This window comes from Lupinus angustifolius, chromosome LG07, assembly GCF_001865875.1.
Source record: "Lupinus angustifolius cultivar Tanjil chromosome LG07, LupAngTanjil_v1.0, whole genome shotgun sequence".
NCBI lineage: Eukaryota > Viridiplantae > Streptophyta > Magnoliopsida > Fabales > Fabaceae > Lupinus > Lupinus angustifolius.
In genome coordinates, this window is record NC_032015.1 from 3,930,758 (window position 1) to 3,948,741 (window position 17,984).

The window sequence follows — 17,984 nt, forward strand, 5'->3', positions numbered from 1 at the left end:
TTTTCGTCCACTTTCATTCTTAAACCAAACCAGAAATTGGACAAGTTACTTTTTTGATGCTAGTCACACACTCACGTGGTCTTATTTAGTTAAAACTTAAAACAGTAAAAGCTTAATGCATTTGAGATAGGAAAACAATTGGAACAAGAAAGGTTATAATTACATTTTATGTCTTCAAATATAAGGTATGGATCCAAACTCTAGTTGAACCTCTTACAAGTGAACATGTGATGAGTTAAGGTTTACATCTGACTCTAAATATTGGTTGAGTCATTTTTTTAAATTCGGACCTAACTCTATACTTGAAGTTAATTTGATTCTAAATATGATTTGGATCAATCTTTGAATCCAAAATTAATCATATACTCGATTAAATATAACATATATTCATTTAGAATAAAATCTTAGTAATATTATTTATTATAATGAATATGTAATTTGACATATAAAATAATATATGTATATATATTATTAATCATGTATATATGATCAAAAAATTTGATAACAATAATACTTTTGACCAAAATGTGTTATTACTCTATACATACTTGAATATAAACACATACAAACATGATGAGTGAGTGACCATGATACGAGTCGGGTCGGGTTATGTTCGGTCCATATTCGGCCATAAATATTGATCGAATCTAACTTTTGAACTCGAACCCGACCCTAAACCCGATGAGACTCAATCATATTCAGGCTTGATTGTGATCTCACTATATCATGTAAGCGGGTAGTGCTAGAACCCCATAACCCCTTAATCATTGCTTTCAAGAGTTAGAACATTAAAATAATGTTTTCTAATTTTCTTTTTATACTCAGCCAAAAAAATAAAAATAAGAATCTTTCATAAAAAGAAAATTTATAATATATTTAGAAACAATTAATTTATATTGAAGAAGCATTTATAATTCTTTCTTGATTTCAAATTTACAATATATTTTGTAGATTGAGGTGTTTGTCTATGAAAATTTTACAAGACTATGAACGTAATAAGTTTGAATATATACATATTATAAAAAATTTGTTAATGTTTATATATATATATATATATAAACATGTATGTCCAGTTTAACTGACATACAATTTAATTACTAAATCATCGGTTGAACAAGTAAATCAAAACCCTATTTGGTTTGTTAATTAGTCTAGTTTTAATAATATTGCTTTCAATTGTAAAGTAGTGACACATGAAGTCATATATTTTTTTTTTTGGGACAAAAGTGTCTACCCAAATTAACATGTTAGTCACAATATTGAAGTCAACATAATTCCAAAGTATTTTATGAAGTTAGAAATTCAAATAGTGAAGTGAGTGGATTTATTACTAACTGCCATAGTGGTACAATGATTGTTGATCTTATTTAGAAATTCGCACATAACATGTAACAGTTTATAAATATAAAATTCGCAAATTTATGTTTTTACCATTCACCTATGTGGCTTCCATTAGCCGCCTCAAGCTCAGCCACATCCACCGCCACCACATCCACCACCGCCACCACATCCACCGCCACTACATCCACCGCCAACATATCCACAGCCACCATGTCCACCGCTTTCAACTCCATCGGCACCGCCGGTCTCAACTCTCTTTTTCTGGTCTTTAGCACCATCATCACCACAAGCAAACAAAACCATGGTCACCATCAAAACAGATATTATGATAATGAAAAGTAGGTAAAAGCCTTCAGAACTTTCCACTGAAATGCTGATATCATTGGCAAAGTTATCTTCTGCAGCAAATTTTCTCACCATCTCTAGATCTTTGTTCCTTTGTAGCTGGCTTTAGAAGACATTATATTAAAGCTCAGGGAGGTCCAAATTATAACCACACAATTCATATCTTCAGAAAAGTCAAAATGTTAAATATTTGTACTTTAGTAGCTAATAGTTATCAACTTGTTGTAGAAATTTGGAAGAATTAATTGGATATCCTACTTGACCGTAGAACACACAATTTGGAGGAATTTTCCTACATGATTAGGTTGGATGATGGAATGTTTGTGTCCCAAACCATTTATCCTATCAATTAAACATATCTCTTTATTTTTTTTAGGAAATTATCCCAATTTGCTTACTATTCCATTTTTACCCTTTCTCCATTTCCTCTCCTCATCCAAACTATGGAGGAACCACTTTACCCCTTCCCCCTTACCCGTGTTCCAATTTGCTTGCTAGTCCAAGGAAGTTCTAAATCCTAACTTCAATACTGATATATCGTTTCAATCCACAACTCATTATCCAGATTTTTCTCACATGGTTCTACCATTTTCTTTCTCTTAAAATTCCCCATTTTTAATTCTCTTTGCTTCCATTAGATTTCACTTTGTGATGACAACCTCTAGGGGACTGCCTTAGAATTAGGATTGTTTTAGCTTGAAGTCTTGAGCTTTTTAAATTGTAATTCGTTTTTGGTGAATTGTGGGAATTTAGGGATGTTTTGGTGAAGGAAATGGAAAAGATTAGGAGGGGGAGCGCCACAAGCATGAAAACTTGATAAGCTATGAGGTTCGCCACAAGCAAGGAATCTTGATAAGAGCTTGTTAATGATGGCCACGACCAACCTAGGTTTAGGAGAAGTGTTCTCAACTAAAACAATTCAAATTTACTCAAAATTCAACTTAACTTCATTAATGACAATTCAATTACATAAATAGGCAATCTGAATGTCTTGGACTGAAATAAAAGACTAAGTGCTAATTAACTTGCATAATAGAAAATCTTAATTAAAACTTAGGCTAAAAATAAATATAAAATAATAATGTAATCCCTAATTAAATCAAGTAGATAAAATCTTAAATAATGTAATTTTGTTGAGATATTTGTTGGCTGAGTTGTTGATGCCTTGACCAAGTCTTATCTATTTGAAGATTCACAAGCCTCTTTTGATTTCAAAATCCCCACAATTTGGAGAAGATAAGATAGTGAACCAAGTCCTTTGCCAAATTATATATGTCTTCAAGCAACCAAATTTATCTTCAAGCAAGTTGAATAATAACTTTACAATCTAATTTCCTTGATTATAGCTGTGTCATCCCTAAGGCCATAAATAATCTATCTTCTCCTATCCTCATGTTGGTTGGAGAAGATTTGATTGTGCCATTTGAATTTTTATGACTCTAGCTTCAAATGCCATGTGACAAGCTTACCCTTTGAACCCGGCGAACTACTTGGTCAGGAAATATGGACCATGTTACAAATAAATCTCAACCCATATTACATGAATTGAATACTAAAATACTTGAATAAAACTAAACCTAAGACTATATGAGAATGCAATCTCATTTATTTAAATCAATGCAAATAAAATAAACCAAACCATGCAATAAATTCTTTGCAAGAACATAACCTCCAAAAATCATAGGTAACCCCCTTGGTTTACATCACTTTGCTTCATGTCATCCTTTCATGTCACCACCATCACCAAAGGGTTTTATTCCTTAAAAGAAATTAAGAGCAACTCATTGACAAACAAATGATGATATATATGGTAACACCTATACTTCAAATGTGAATTTTTTGCTTGTGACAATAAATATTTGACCTATTTAATCAGGTTCTTCGACAATAGTAAAAACAAAATAAAAGGGGAAAGGGTAAAGTTCCTGCAATGAGTTCGGATGAGGAGGGCGGAAAAGCATATATGGAACAACAAACAAATCCTAATGGCATATTTAATTGATTTGTCAAATTTTAATTTGAGGAGAGAAGGTTTAGGACAAATACAGGGACAGGTGATAATGAGAAGAATGATTTTTTTATGGAAATGTTAAAAGATAAATGTAACCCAACTTTTAATTTGTGTATGATTGTTATTCTCCTAATTTTAATGAGAACTATTCTTGCTATATATTTATAAGTTTGTATGTTACTTATATCTCTTTAATTATGGTTAGAATAGTCAAAACGTATTTTATTTTTTGGTCTTTAATATCTTTTTTTCTTGTTGTTGCAAAGTTTGATATGGTTGATCCATAGTGCTTATCGTTAACTTTCTCCTGTTTTATCCATTTAAAGTTGATTAATTTGTTCCGATTCTTTTATTTATTTCATGTGTCATGAGTTCTCACGCTTATATGTGTGATTATTTTATGTTGGATATAATATTGCACAAGTGATGTTTAATTGGACTTCGAAGCGTCCTTAAGGAAGTTCAAGGGGGCAGAGATAAGTGTCATGATCCTGTCTCCATTTCATGTCAAATTCAATTAGAAAATGTTATTTAAAAAAATAATTAAAATAAAAAATAAATTTTTTATATTAGTTGGTGAAATATAATTTAGAACACGTGATCTGTCTTCATGAAATCACTACTATTTAATTCAGCCATTTCTTATTGCCAATTTTTAAATAACAGTTTCAAAAACTTTGATATTTCATAACATGATCCCAAAACCTTAACATATTCTTGAAGCTATAGATTTAAAATGTTTATTTGTCAAGTGGTGTAAAGTGACACTAAAATCTTAGAGATAACTAAATAGACTGAAACAGTGTATCAAATTGCGGACTGCATCACGCGATGCAGCCGCAATATTGCGGTTGCGGTGATCGCCGTAACCGCATCACACCGCAATTGCGATGTGATCCGATTCATAGTGATGCGATCGCAACAGGCCGCGATGCAACCGCATCAGACCATATTTGGATCGCATCGGGCCGCAACGGAACCGCATCAGACCGCATCGATGTCAAAAATATGTTTTTCTCACAAAATAATTCACACCACACCGCAATCCGCATCGCAACAGTCACGATAATCGCAACCGCAACCACAATTCAAAACACAGGACTGAAAGATCAAAGATTGGATTCATGATAATAATACTTGTTGCTAGAAGAGGACAATCATGCACCTGAAAGACCTTACCTGGTTAAACCAAAAAAAAGTTAACTTACTAATGAGATAGTTTCTTCACTTCATGCTGCACTTTTAGGCTATGGATAAGACTCGTGTTCGATTAGTTACTGTAAAGCATATCCTGTTTCAGAACCAATGACAATAACTTAGCCAAAATTTTCAACAAATCCCTCGGATGACTATGGTATTAGATTTTCAACATAGCCAATAATAATAAGACTAAAATTGTTTAATCCATAGATGCAGAAAATTGATGAGTAGGACCAAGATACGCATCATTACAATTTACAGCTTACAAAGACCATTCTTTGCAGCATCTTGTTAAGAAGCAACAATAATATTTTAGCCCATAGGCCCTTGCCATGATATATTACAAGAACAGAACACCGTACAAATGATGTATCTTTCAAAGGACAGATTTTATTGAAACAAGTTATTGCATTATGTACCCACAAAAACTTATTGCATTTAAAGGATATCAAAAGGCAATTTGATTTACACTTTTTTTACTATATCTCACCTCATGTATATAGAATCAAAAGGAAGACCAACCTGTAGGGTGAGAATACAAAGAAAAAATTTTAGAGGGAAAAAAGCAATTACATTATTGAAAACATTGCACATTTCAGCAAGTAAACAGAACGATCAATGGCCTTCTCTCCTGAAAATTCAAGCTTCTGGAATGGGAGCAAGTGGTTCCTGAAAGAGTTGAAGGAATATCAGCATGATGGTATTGGTACCTCATCAATAGTTAAACAAAATGATGTACTGAATTTACTGAATTACCTCAGAAAACCGCAGACGCCCATGAAGTACATTAGAAGATTTAACAATTATTTCCCACTTAGGATCAACTAACGCAGTCTTGGGAGATTGAGTCAGCGCATGATTGTTGGAAGTAAGATTAGACCATGAGGGTATACTTCTTGAGGAAACTGTCGGTAAAGTACGTGTAAGCCAAGACTCTGAAGGAGCTTTTGGTAAAGGAAGTGCAAGTGGAAGCTTCAAAGAGCTTGCATCCGATGTCTGACGATGGCCTAACTTCATAGGTGACTTTCTTTCCAAACCAATCTTCCCATCACCAACCACCTTTGAGCTAGCCAAAGTATTAGGATCCTGACGGGAGTCTTGACGGCATTCTTGATCTTTGGTAGCTTGTTGGCTCTTCAAACCAACTTCCAAATCACTTGCCAATTTCGAGTTGTTCCATGATACAGGTTTCTGAATTAGACCACTGGATCTTTTTTTACTGCTAGGAACTTCACTTTCTGACTCTATTTTCCCAATTTCAACCATTTTTGGACTTGAAGTTGCAACCAAATTGTGATCTAAGTTACTTCCTTGGTAGCCAGGATTTGTAAACCCTTGCCTTTCTGAATATATTTTGTTGGGATGATTTTTCATTTCCATTTGCACATCATTGCTTGAATTATCAGAACACGCAAGGGATGAATCAAGAGACACTGAACTTTTAGTTTGTAATGTTGCCTTCTCATCCACAATACCCAAGTTTTTGCTATCCTCAAGTAAGCAATCTACTGAAGGATTTTTATCAATGCCATCGTCTTTTCTCAAAGTCTCCAAATCATCCCCTCCGTGATTGGTTGAGCCTTTCGTTTCAGACGAATATGAAGTAGGATATTTAACATGTACAGAATCTACATATAGGGTTTTCTCAGCAACAGGGCTATCACAACTAGATTCACATTGGGTGCTCTCCCGGTCTAATACTTTGCTGAAACCTCTTCGATGTGGATCAATGCCATGCTTCGATTTTTCAGGAATATTAAGAAAATCTTTCTCTTGTGTAAAGCCAGACGGGGAGTCTACTGACTTTTTCCCATGATAAGCAATTTTAGCATGCTACATCAGAAAAAGGTGAAAAAATATTATAGAGCTTAAACTGAAAAGCCTTAAATGAATTATATCATATCTAGAACAAAAGAAAAGTAGTTAGGGACATATTAATACCTCTTTTGCAGTTCTTCTGTAAGAAGCAATTGATTTACCCTGCATTCTGTGGCCTGCAGAATTTAGAACCCCATCCTCCATTCTTAATCCTAGTATTGGATTCAAAAGGCAGAACCGAGGAAACAGCCCACAAACTTTGGGTGCATAGTTTTCAGACACGTCGTCGTCACTTTCATCTTCGCTTTCTTCCCTGACAATATCTTGGGCATATTGTGGCAAAACCTTTTGCCATTTTGGATTAAGTGGACGGGAATTTTCTCCACATCCTAATTTGTTTACCTGATTCGATTGTTCCTGTATGACAAGTGCCTTCCTAGAGGTGTATCGGGGTGTTTCAGAAGCCATTGCCTTTGCAGCAGGCAAGAATCGGCCAATCATGAAATCACGAGCCTGTTTGTCTGTCGAAAAAGTTCCACATGGTTGGGCCTCTTGGTCATCCAACCCACTCAAACCACTAACACTACAATTCATTAAGATTGATTCAGTTCTAGAAAGTGTATCAACGGCATCTACATAGTTCTCATCCTCATCATCTGAACCAGAACTAGCCTTTTCCTGAATTGCTTCTTCTAAGCTTTCCTGTTTTGTCACTTCTTTATCTAAAGTTGCAACAATTTGAGGGCTGGACACGGTACTTCCTGTTCGAGATTGTCTAACTGATCTAGCTTTAGAAACTTCATCACAATGTTGCTGTTTAACTTTCGAAACTCTCCCAGGTGGAAGCTTTGGAGTAACAGAAGGCCATTGTGTTTGTACTTTGTTTTCGTCCTTGGGTCTTCCAGGAGTTTGCTCCCATACAAAAGGAACTGCTCCAGGATTTCTCATCGGACCCGATTTTAACTCTGATTTGTAAACAGGAAGAGGAGGCAGCTCGGCTGATGACATATCACCTTTCCTTTTATTGTCATTTTCAGAAGCCGCTGTTGACGGGAATCGCCTTACTGATAAAAGTGGCTGATAAAAATCTAACTGCTTTTCTTCCATTAGATTTTGTAGTATCATCTAATCAGTTTCTGCAACACCCCATAGTCAAATCAAATTGAAACTCAAACTTGGCATTTTCAGATGCAAGGACCAAATACAAAGAAAATAAACTGACATTTTTGCTGCATATTACAAGTGAAATGGGGTGTTGATGTAGTGGAACAAGATAGCCTTAACCCACTTAACACCAATTCTGCATTTCTATTATACTATTAATGACACAAAAGTGATTGAGTCTTGACCAAAAGTTTATTCACATAAAGAAGATGGAGCTCACAGCTAAATCTTCATGTTGTTTTACAAGTTTCTCTTATTTTTAGGCTCAAATCTCTTACTTACCAGCATCTTGAACTATCGGTACTCCTCAATAAATCATGTAATTGGGCCGAGTATAGCATGGAAAACAGGAAAAGTCGTTTCTATAGTTGGAAACAATTGAAGTTATAAGCTTCTCAAAGAGAATCTTTCTAACAGCATTTCCATTAGACCACCATTTTGCTATGTAGCTGTCATATACCAGAATCCTCTTACACATCTCATAAGGCAAGAAATAAGGAGATAAAAACAATCAAATTGCACAATATGGAATAAAAATTGTAATTCGCTTATTCAACAAAAGTCAAACAAATCATTTTGCTTAGTAAATAGGAAGCAATAGAAAATTGATAAATAGGATACAATTTCACTCTTATGCAATTAAAAAAACATGTTCATGGTCCTTTGAATAGCATAGCTAATATAGTAGAGTAGAGTAGAAAGGTCAGGAAGAAGTTAAATACAATATTAGATTTGCAACTACAGCATTCAATCCAATCCTTAAATCACAGTGAAATTAAACCAGACCACTTTTAAGGAGACCATACATACAATCATTAGAAAAACGCAGGTCACAGTTTCATTAGTTAGAAAAAACTAAGACAAAAAAAAAACACTTGCTTCAACAAAAGAACAGTGGCCAAGAAAGTTTTGATAGAATAAAGGAATTCCTTTCACCTTGATCATAAAGATATACTTTTTCCTACGTTTTCCGTACATAAAAACAAACCCAACTGTAACATTTATCACCGTTTACCAAACCCAATAAACACCGACACACATATACCGAGAGAGAGAGAGAGAGAGAAGGGTAGTGAAAAAAGAACCTCAGGAAAACAACGTGACCCAGAAACCAAGTCAATTTGTTCTTGTGGAAAGTTGGTGAATGAACCTCCAACACTAACTTCAGAGAAGATAGGGGAAGCTTCGTGGGTTACACGAGAAATAACAGAGAGAGAGAGAGAGAGAGTGATTGATTGGTTTGATAAAAGAAAAAACGTAGTAAGTAGTTTGTGGTTTCTATGCTTGTGTGTGTTTATTTCTAGTACTTGGTTCAGTTGGTTGGTTGGTTACAGATCTAATGAGGTTACCAGCGATAATGCTTCAAACTGCAAATATGCTTAAACCATTTCCCTTTATATTTTTGGTTTGTTTCTTGATTCCTACAACTCAATTTTAATATGAATTCACTTTTGCATGCTAAATAAACAATTACTTATCTTGTTGTTTAAGTTTGGGATGAAGTATCAATTTTTTATTTATCAATAATCAATTTAGTACTTAAAATAAAAGTTCTGTTTTTGTTTATAGTCATAAAGTGTCATCTTACTATAAATAAAAGAGTATAATTATCATTTTTCTTCCTAGTATTGGAAATGATATTCCTTGAGAGTGAACATGTTAGTTTCCTTCTTAATTTCAAACTTTCAGTATTAATTTTAGACGCATTCAAATAATTATGTTCACCTAAAATAACTAAAAGGAATCCAAGAGGAATAATGAGTGTATATCAAAAGAGTAATCAATAATGAATTAATCATTAATAGACATAAGATATGTGTGTGATTTAAACTTTAAAGTGTAACAAAATATTTTCCTACAGAAATGTACGTTACTGGTGATTATGTAATGTTGAAGACGATTTCTTTGGCATTTATTTAGGGGCCACATGGTATGGGATCATGTGAAGGGGAAAGTAAGCCAGGTTGATATGACCAGAAAAGTTGAAGAGAAAAGAAGTTCGAAAAGTCTACCTTTATTCTCTATGGGTTCAATTATTAATGATATGATATTGGCTAAAGCATATAGGGTGAGAGTAAATCTTTTATTTTGTATAATTCTATGTATTATGTATTTTTTATTAATCAAAAAATATAAAGTTAATAATTCATATTTTACTTTTCTAATTAATAAAAAATACATAATATATGGAGTGATATAAACATTAGTCCATAATATGTCCTCTTAAATAGGGTCCCTCCATTTTTGCACTCCTCCAAACTGCAATGCAAGTGCTCCCTTTCTTCTTCTTTATTTTTTCATCTTATGTTTAATTTTTTGTACTTAGAATAAATCACTTCTATTTTTTTGAACTAAAATCTCATATTAAGACCAGCAGCTTATTTATATATTTGGTGTTAATTAAAATTTTGAACAGCAGCTCACAAAATAAAATAAAATGACTACAACAGCATTCACCACCATTTTATTTTAATAATGATAATGATCGTATTACATATTTGTCCCAACCTTTGTAATCTCTCATGAAAAGGAATAGATTCCTTCATGAAAATTAATTAATACCATAATCTTAAGATAAGAAGCTAAGTCAAATGAATGCATAATTGATTTAATATATGGTCCAGAGCTTATCCGAGAAGTTTCAAAAAAAGAAATTCGTACCATAAGTGAAATCCGAACCTTGGAGAGGAGCCAAGACTAAAACTACAATAAATACTAAAGTTAGTTAATCAAATTACAAAATTATACAATTTGTGGTTTCCATATAATTTTTTTTACTTCTGTATAGAAAAATCAAGATCTATTAGGGGACACCATTTTTTTCAAATAAAAAAGGGACAAAGATGAAACCCATAAAAAGTAGTGTATAGTACTTTTCTATTTTTATAAATACTTTTACCTGAAAACCAAAATAGCGAATAGACTTAACATGGACTTGAAATTTAATTCTACCTACTACCTACATGGATTAAAATGTAGGCATTGCATGGATTCTAACAACTACCGACTTGTTTTATCCTCATTAATTAATAATGACACTGACAAATAAATATAACTCGCTTTTATTATTTCTGAATTAGAGAATTTAGATGCTTTTAAGATGTGGACAGACAGATACTTTTCAATTTTGTTTAATATCTTATCCTTTGTTTATGTTTCTTTGTCATGTGCCTTCCCATCTAGAGAGATTGGATATTTTATTTATTTATTTACACGTTGATTTAGAAATTTAAGAAGTCAATTTTTCACCTATCTTCTTAGCATTGGTAAATATTTTTATAGTAAAAGAGATACTTAGTGAAGTGAAGTTAATAATAGTCAATATATAAGAGACAAAAATATTAAAATGTAAACATGAAAACAAATAGAAATCTTTTGGGAATTAAATATATTAATCCATGTGTTATATCCTAAAGTAATAAATATTAGAGAAATGGGTGAGTAATTTTTTTACTATGTTTGTAGTACAATCTACATCATATAGTTCACATTCCCCTATATTCCAGTATATAAGTTGCTTTTAAGTTTTAACCAAATTATATTGATTAAGGTAAATAGTTATATTTAGGTATTTCCTTAATTTAGAAAATACTACAATTTTGACATTTTTACTATTTTTATTTTTAAAATATGTCAATTGCTCCAATATTATTTCATTAATTCCATCTCTTATCATTCTAACTTCACTTTTTGGAGCAACACAATTAATTACTTATTGGAACTATAAAAACCTAACAAAAAATGTAAAAACCTAACTTATAAATCGAATCCAGCTAGTAGTCTTTTATCAGCCTTTCGTTTCATTCCATTCACGTCGACGGTGTGAATTTAAACAATAAAAAAGGACCAATACCAAGTGACACATACAAAATAATAGAGAGTATATATATCCATATTCTTGTCATACTTTGGAATTTACATAGGCTGTTCCTAACTTTATATCTTAATCAATAAAATTGTGACATTTATTAAAATATTTAACTAATGGGAAACATATACATTAATTTTTATTATGTGTCAAATTTATTAAAATGAGATATGCTAGGGATATCCAACAAATCTTAGTTTTATACTTTGTTTTAAACCAATTAAAAGGTATCAATTGATTAAAAAAAATCACAAATACAAAGAGTAATATTTTTATATCCAAGTTTAATTAACTAAATGCATCAACACAAGTTTCCATAGAAAACTGAAGGATGAAGCAAAGTAGGATATGTTTGACTACTTAAATAAGTGAGATCTCTCCTAGTGGTTTGTGATATGCAATTACTAACTCTACGGCTCACTTCCCTAAAATCAACTTCAAAAGTAAAAAGCTGGCCAGTTTCAATTAATGTTGTGGTTTTTTTTTATTACAAATGAATTTTCTCACATTTTCATTAAAGAATTAATTTTTTTAGATATATAAGTGTTCTTTCTAATAAATATTGCTTATAAAAATCGAATTATTAATTTGTTGGTTCTCATAAATATTTAACAGGACTTTACATCACTAAAAAAATGTTATTAATATTAATATTGTGATTTGATACTTCATATGAACATACAATTAATATACCCCATTTTATTTATATTTTTTAATTGAGTGTTATATCAAGCCCACAAGCCATAACCATTAATTTTTATATTATTATTTTATATTACTTATATTTAAGAATTAGATATAAATAATAAATAATATAATGATAATGTATCTTTCATATTAATTTTATACTTTTATTGTGAATATTTATTTACTTTCTTGTTCCATATATTTATGTTTTAAATTTTTTTATATTTCAAAAAATTTGATATTCTAAAAACTTAATGTATATATATATTTTTCAACTATATTAATATTTATTACTCATCCTTTATTTCTTCACTTCTCTTTGATGCATTTTCAATGATAACTAAATGTAATTATTTTACATATCATATATCTTAGACTATAAAGACAACCTAAAAGATATGAAAATATGGAAAGGAAGGAGAATATATCTTATTAGAAAAATAAGAGTGTCCTAATTATAATTATAGCTATAATTTTTATATTATATAATTTTAAATAATCAAGTGAAATAATATTTTAAGAAAAAATATATAATTGTAAAAGTATTAGTAATTATAAATATTTACCCAGTAATTTTTTTTAAAATAAGACTTATTAAGCAAATTTTTTATCAAGGTAATTAATTGATTCAATCATAGTAAATAAAAATATTTTTTGACAAAGTAAAAAAAAAAAAAAACAATAGTAAACATATTCGAAAATGTACTTAAAAATTATCATATGACACCGAAGACGAGATATGTTGTGAAGAATGACCCAAGCTCAAAAATGACAACTTAGTTTAAATACATAATTTTGATTTTGTAACTAACAAAATGTTAAAGCTTTTCATTTTGTTGTTTGGCGAATAACTTCGCATAAAAGTTGATTTAAAAACAATATCCGTGTAAATGTAACATAATAATATTAAGGAAAGGAGAAATAAGTGTGGCTAGTTGGATTACCTTTTATATGTCAAAATACGTCCTGCTATTCAATGGAATGAGGCCTATTCACTGCTTATGTGGGCTTGGGTTGGATTTAATTGTTTTATATAAGACGCTGACTATTGTTTTCTTTTTTTTTTTTGGAATTGATCAATTTCCTTTATTTATCCTCTAATTTATTAAAAAAATAAACATAATACTAATTAATATTTAGCATGTGGTATATGAAAAATTGTTTTAATTAAAAGTAATATTGAAAATTGAAAAGATAGTCAAATTTACTTATATTTAAGACGAAAACTATTGATATTGTTTGCTTACAATTGTGACTAGATGAAACATATAATAACATTTGACTTTGCTCTTTTTAGCTAGGATTGAAATAAACTTATACTTGTTTAATACTTCTATTTTGTTTACCAAAACAGAAAAATCTCAAAGGGGTACTTAAAGCTTTTTTAATATTTTGAAAAGAAAATGTTTTGAAATCCAAATAAATGTCCCATAAAGACACATCTTGTGGCATGTTAAGGCAAGTACTTAAAAGATCTCACTCCAATGCTCAACTTGACATGGTCAGACCCTAAGTACTCACCCCCAGCCAAACTATTCCATGGACTTGGAGCCCATTTTTGTACACACAATTTCACAATCTAACTAATTTTCTTTATTCTCTTTCCATAACATCAAGCTTGTTGCATTGATGATGGTGAAGGGAACAACGAAAGAGAAAGCATTGTGTTTATTTCTTGTTCACTAGCTGTACCTCCATTTGTCTCTTTAACATTTCCCAAGTCATGGCTTAGCCTTAGCTCTAGAAAATTTGATGAACCTTTGTCAGCTTTCAACTTTTCTAACTGTGCTTTCACCTGTTGTTGTTGAGATAACTCAACCTTTGTGAATGATTGCAATCCATCTTTTAGGTCTTGAACCTACATGTCCAAAAGCACCATTATCTTAGCTTCATTCAAAATATAACTTCCAAATTTAATTCAAAGTTTTAACTACGTTTACAAATACTTAACAAATTTATATATCATATTAGGAGTAGTCTAGTGTAACAAATAAACTAGTTCCACTTTTCAAACGGTTACATGCATGGACACTTTTCGCTAGAGATAAAAGATAATTTTAATTATAGTTTAGTATACCACACATCAAATATAGGATACTATACTTTTTTTATACATTTGAAACTAAATTAATATCACACAAACTTTTGAATCAAAGTGTAATATCCTTTTATTGCTAGTGATATTTCTGGATTAAAAAAATATTATTAGTTGGAAGATGAATTAGTTTTAAAAATGACACATCTTATTTTTGCGGAAAAGGTGAAATTAGAATGAACATAGCATACACGAAATGAGATTCATATATAGAAGAAGTGCTTAGCTCACTTTCAAGTAAATGTGCTATAATATATATATTTATTGAAAAATATTTTTAGTAAGAAATTAGCAAGGGTACTTATAATGAGAAAACGTGTCTAGCTTTGCTTAATTACATCTACATCTGATCCTAAAGCTAAGAGGTGAAAAAAAAAACACACATATATATATATATAAAAGAAAATGAACAATCTAGTGATTTTTAATATGATGTAAAGAAGTTCAAATTATAAAATATTTATTTTGAAGAATATTTTACCTCAATATCCAACTCACCTAACTTTTTACCATTAAAATATTGAATCATTTTTTCAACCATTCTTGCTTGTAATTAACAATGTGAACCAACTACATGTTGTAGAGCTCTTACCTCGGTGCTAAGCTTGGGGAGGATTGTACCCCAAGAATGATATTGATTATTGTTCATCGAACTAGCACTGATGCTCCAATGAGGATATGGTTCAGTATACTTGTGATCCCACAAAATGTTAGTCATTGTTTCATATTTGTCATTTCCTTCTGATCCAGTCATAATTCCCCTAGTAGGCCAGTTCTTAATATTCCCATTTCTTGCTATTGTTCCATCCCTTGCATGAAATATGTGTGAGCTTGTTGGTGCAATTATCTTTTCATCCTTTTGAAGGAAGGTTCTGTAGTTAGAGCCATATAAATCTGAATTTTTGCTCCACAATGAACTTGGTCTTTTCATCACGTCACTATTGAAAACCCCAACATGCTGAAATCTACACAGAAAATATTATAGATATCAAATTTCCATTCATGTTAATTTTCATATTATATACATAAAGTTGCTATTTTATGTTACCCAGTATTATACCTCGAAGATCCGTGAACTACTTTGAAGTCATCATAAGGTTGTTTCATTATCAGAGATGATGGTAGATAATTTTTGTTATGAACCCCAAAGTGCCCTTGGGCATCAAGTCTTTCGTACATTTCATAAATTTGATCTCTTCCTTGAATCGCCCTATGTTGGGATAAAACTGAGATAAAATGCAGTGAAACATGCATATATGTTAGCCTTTTGAAACTTAATAAGCATGCCATATAACATGTACAAAAAAAGAGGTATTCAAATATTTTACCTTGGCCAGACTCATCAAGCTTTTTACTTCGATACATCTGAAAATAAAAACAAAGAGCTTTTTATCTTTTGGCTCGAGAAGGTTTTATACCCACTTGAGGGGTTCTTGTCAAGTCTTTTTATCTATTTAATCTATAAAAAAAACTCAAAGATGGCTGGAGATTTATTTTGGAGAAGAATGACACCGTTACTAGATTGAATATCAATCAACAACCATTTACAAGATGCAAATATTTTTATACTATTGTTAAAGAATCATTAGTTATTCATATAAACTTTAAAACACAAGTTATAACTTATGGAAATAAATAATGGGAGACACATTAACAATGTAAAAGATTACATTATTTGTGTATACTCATGAATGTACCTGCAAATGACTCTTCACGTGTGCAATGCTTAGTCCCCTAACGTCCATCAACTGGAGAACTAACTTGGGTGTTGCTCCTGTAATTAAAACCAATATAATCAAATTTAAAACCAAACGTTAAAAGTATATAAACTTCATCACTTGAACTAAGTTATATAACACACTTACTTTCTTGTCCACCAAGCCTCTCAATAGCATGAACAAAAGCTAGGTGAAGGTCACGAGTCCAACGAAGTCTTGGCATTTTGGATCGTACATATGGCCTCACTATTCCTCTCTCTAATTTCCCTTCTTCACTTGAGTTATTATTCTTACTCAAATTGTTGTTACCTTCTGAAGATGATCTGTCATAACTACTAATTTCACTGTTATCCTTAGCTTCTTCATTCAAATCCAAGAATGAACGCTTCTTAGAACTTGGAGAAGAGGGTTCAGCTCCAATGTCACTCTTGTTTTCTTCAGACATGTGTATTCTCTCAGCCATTTTTATTGATGCACTCTTCTAGTAATAACTCCTTTTATTTACTGTTAGAGATATTATAGTGAAGATCTTCAGGAACACACCAATTGAAACTGCATAACCTATAGTAGTTAATTTCTCAGTAATTAAATACTAACTCTATGTTATGTACCCAAAAATAAAGATAAAAATATCTTAAGATTTTATAGTATCTATGTAGGAAAAGATCAAAGCATTAATTAGTTGTACTGATTTCGAAGGCAAGATTTAGTAGAAGGTCTGTCCTTTAACAATTATACCATAAATTTAATATTACTGCCTCCTTATTCCTAGGTCTTGGGAATTCCATGTTCTGACCCTACACTATACATATACATATGACCTACAAGAACTTGTTGAAAAATGTAATATCTTGAACTGTGCATCACCCACAAGAAAACCTGTCCATAATAAAACCTTTTAATTTGTCTTGAAGTAATTTTGTTTCTTTCCATTTTATATGACTTCATTTTCCTTGCTTGGCACAATTTTTAACTCATGACCTTTGTACTTCCATCATTATAACTCATCACCTTTGTGCTTCTATAGTTAATAAGATGCATAATGGTTTTCCTTTTTTAAAATTGTGACTTTATAAGAAGCTATAGAATCCAAAACCTAAAGATAAAATCAAGACTAATTGAAATGGTTATTCCAAAAGAAGAAGTTAATATATTAGTCTAAAAAGATCTACATAACAAATATGACTGATGAGCAAGATATAAATAAGATATAAGCAGTTTGTGCAAACCATATGATTGTTGATGAAGCTTAACAACAACTAGCCTTAACTCCTAGTCCTTGGCAAGATAAATTGAAATCAGATCACAGATATATATGATTCTGCTGAAGCAAAGTCTTCTTCCAAGATCTAAACCAAATTGCAATAATCACCTTACAAAAGGTTAAAAGCAGAAGGGGATGATCCAAACTAATCCATCAACTATGCTGCAAGCAAAGTACTGTTTCAGTTAGTTCATGGTAATAGATCCAATATGAAGTCAATCACTACTGTTGATGATGGAAACCCTAGTTGCACAGAGAGAAAGAGAGAGAGAGAGAGAGAGAATTACCAAAAAATTGAGCAACTCATGATGGTAACATTCCTTTCTGTATTGAGCAACTCTTGCTGCTTACTAGTAGCAAGTTGGACTTTTTGTTGGACTCATTTACCAAAGTTTGTATCCACACAATTAGTTAAGGACATATATTGATTGGCTAGTAGAGTAGTTAAATTTTTTATAAGGTAAATAGTTTGG

General features: G+C 31.4%; 3 protein-coding genes across 7 annotated transcripts; all 3 read right to left on the reverse strand.

The window, feature by feature from the left end:
• Nucleotides 1,468-1,761, reverse strand: LOC109352851 (cold shock protein 2-like). The gene has a single exon (XM_019595031.1). It carries the CDS (start codon nucleotides 1,759-1,761, stop codon nucleotides 1,468-1,470), a length of 294 nt encoding a protein of 97 aa, XP_019450576.1.
• LOC109351869 lies at nucleotides 5,270-9,240 on the reverse strand. 4 transcript variants are annotated; one of them, XM_019593538.1, is made up of 5 exons: nucleotides 8,965-9,240; nucleotides 6,839-7,851; nucleotides 5,654-6,730; nucleotides 5,511-5,566; nucleotides 5,270-5,413 (listed from the first exon to the last, which is right to left on the reverse strand). In XM_019593538.1, exons 2-4 carry the CDS (start codon nucleotides 7,838-7,840, stop codon nucleotides 5,537-5,539), a joined length of 2,109 nt encoding a protein of 702 aa, XP_019449083.1. In that variant the 5' UTR covers nucleotides 7,841-7,851; nucleotides 8,965-9,240; the 3' UTR covers nucleotides 5,270-5,413; nucleotides 5,511-5,536. The 4 variants fall into 4 exon arrangements, with proteins under 4 accessions (XP_019449083.1, XP_019449084.1, XP_019449085.1 ...); XM_019593539.1 differs by having other exon boundaries at nucleotides 5,352-5,566; nucleotides 5,654-6,240; nucleotides 6,292-6,730; XM_019593540.1 differs by having other exon boundaries at nucleotides 5,352-5,566; nucleotides 5,654-5,904; nucleotides 6,100-6,730.
• LOC109352770 lies at nucleotides 13,736-16,811 on the reverse strand. 2 transcript variants are annotated; one of them, XM_019594966.1, is made up of 7 exons: nucleotides 16,395-16,811; nucleotides 16,227-16,303; nucleotides 15,858-15,894; nucleotides 15,590-15,755; nucleotides 15,222-15,494; nucleotides 15,122-15,182; nucleotides 13,736-14,292 (listed from the first exon to the last, which is right to left on the reverse strand). In XM_019594966.1, exons 1-7 carry the CDS (start codon nucleotides 16,708-16,710, stop codon nucleotides 14,047-14,049), a joined length of 1,176 nt encoding a protein of 391 aa, XP_019450511.1. In that variant the 5' UTR covers nucleotides 16,711-16,811; the 3' UTR covers nucleotides 13,736-14,046. The 2 variants fall into 2 exon arrangements, with proteins under 2 accessions (XP_019450511.1, XP_019450510.1); XM_019594965.1 differs by having other exon boundaries at nucleotides 15,122-15,494.

Excerpts from the sequence above, each read along its gene's own strand:
- LOC109351869 (XM_019593538.1), bottom strand. The coding sequence starts at position 7,840 with ATGATACTACAAAATCTAATGGAAGAAAAGCAGTTAGATTTTTATCAG. Across the intron at positions 6,731-6,838 it reads ACAGAAGAACTGCAAAAGAG|CATGCTAAAATTGCTTATCA; the intron begins GTATTAATATGT and ends TTTCTGATGTAG. Across the intron at positions 5,567-5,653 it reads GGCGTCTGCGGTTTTCTGAG|GAACCACTTGCTCCCATTCC; the intron begins GTAATTCAGTAA and ends CAACTCTTTCAG.
- LOC109352851 (XM_019595031.1), bottom strand. The coding sequence starts at position 1,761 with ATGGTGAGAAAATTTGCTGCAGAAGATAACTTTGCCAATGATATCAGC.
- LOC109352770 (XM_019594965.1), bottom strand. The coding sequence starts at position 16,710 with ATGGCTGAGAGAATACACATGTCTGAAGAAAACAAGAGTGACATTGGA. Across the intron at positions 16,304-16,394 it reads GAGGCTTGGTGGACAAGAAA|GAGCAACACCCAAGTTAGTT; the intron begins GTAAGTGTGTTA and ends TTTTAATTACAG. Across the intron at positions 15,495-15,589 it reads GTAGTTCACGGATCTTCGAG|ATTTCAGCATGTTGGGGTTT; the intron begins GTATAATACTGG and ends TTTTCTGTGTAG.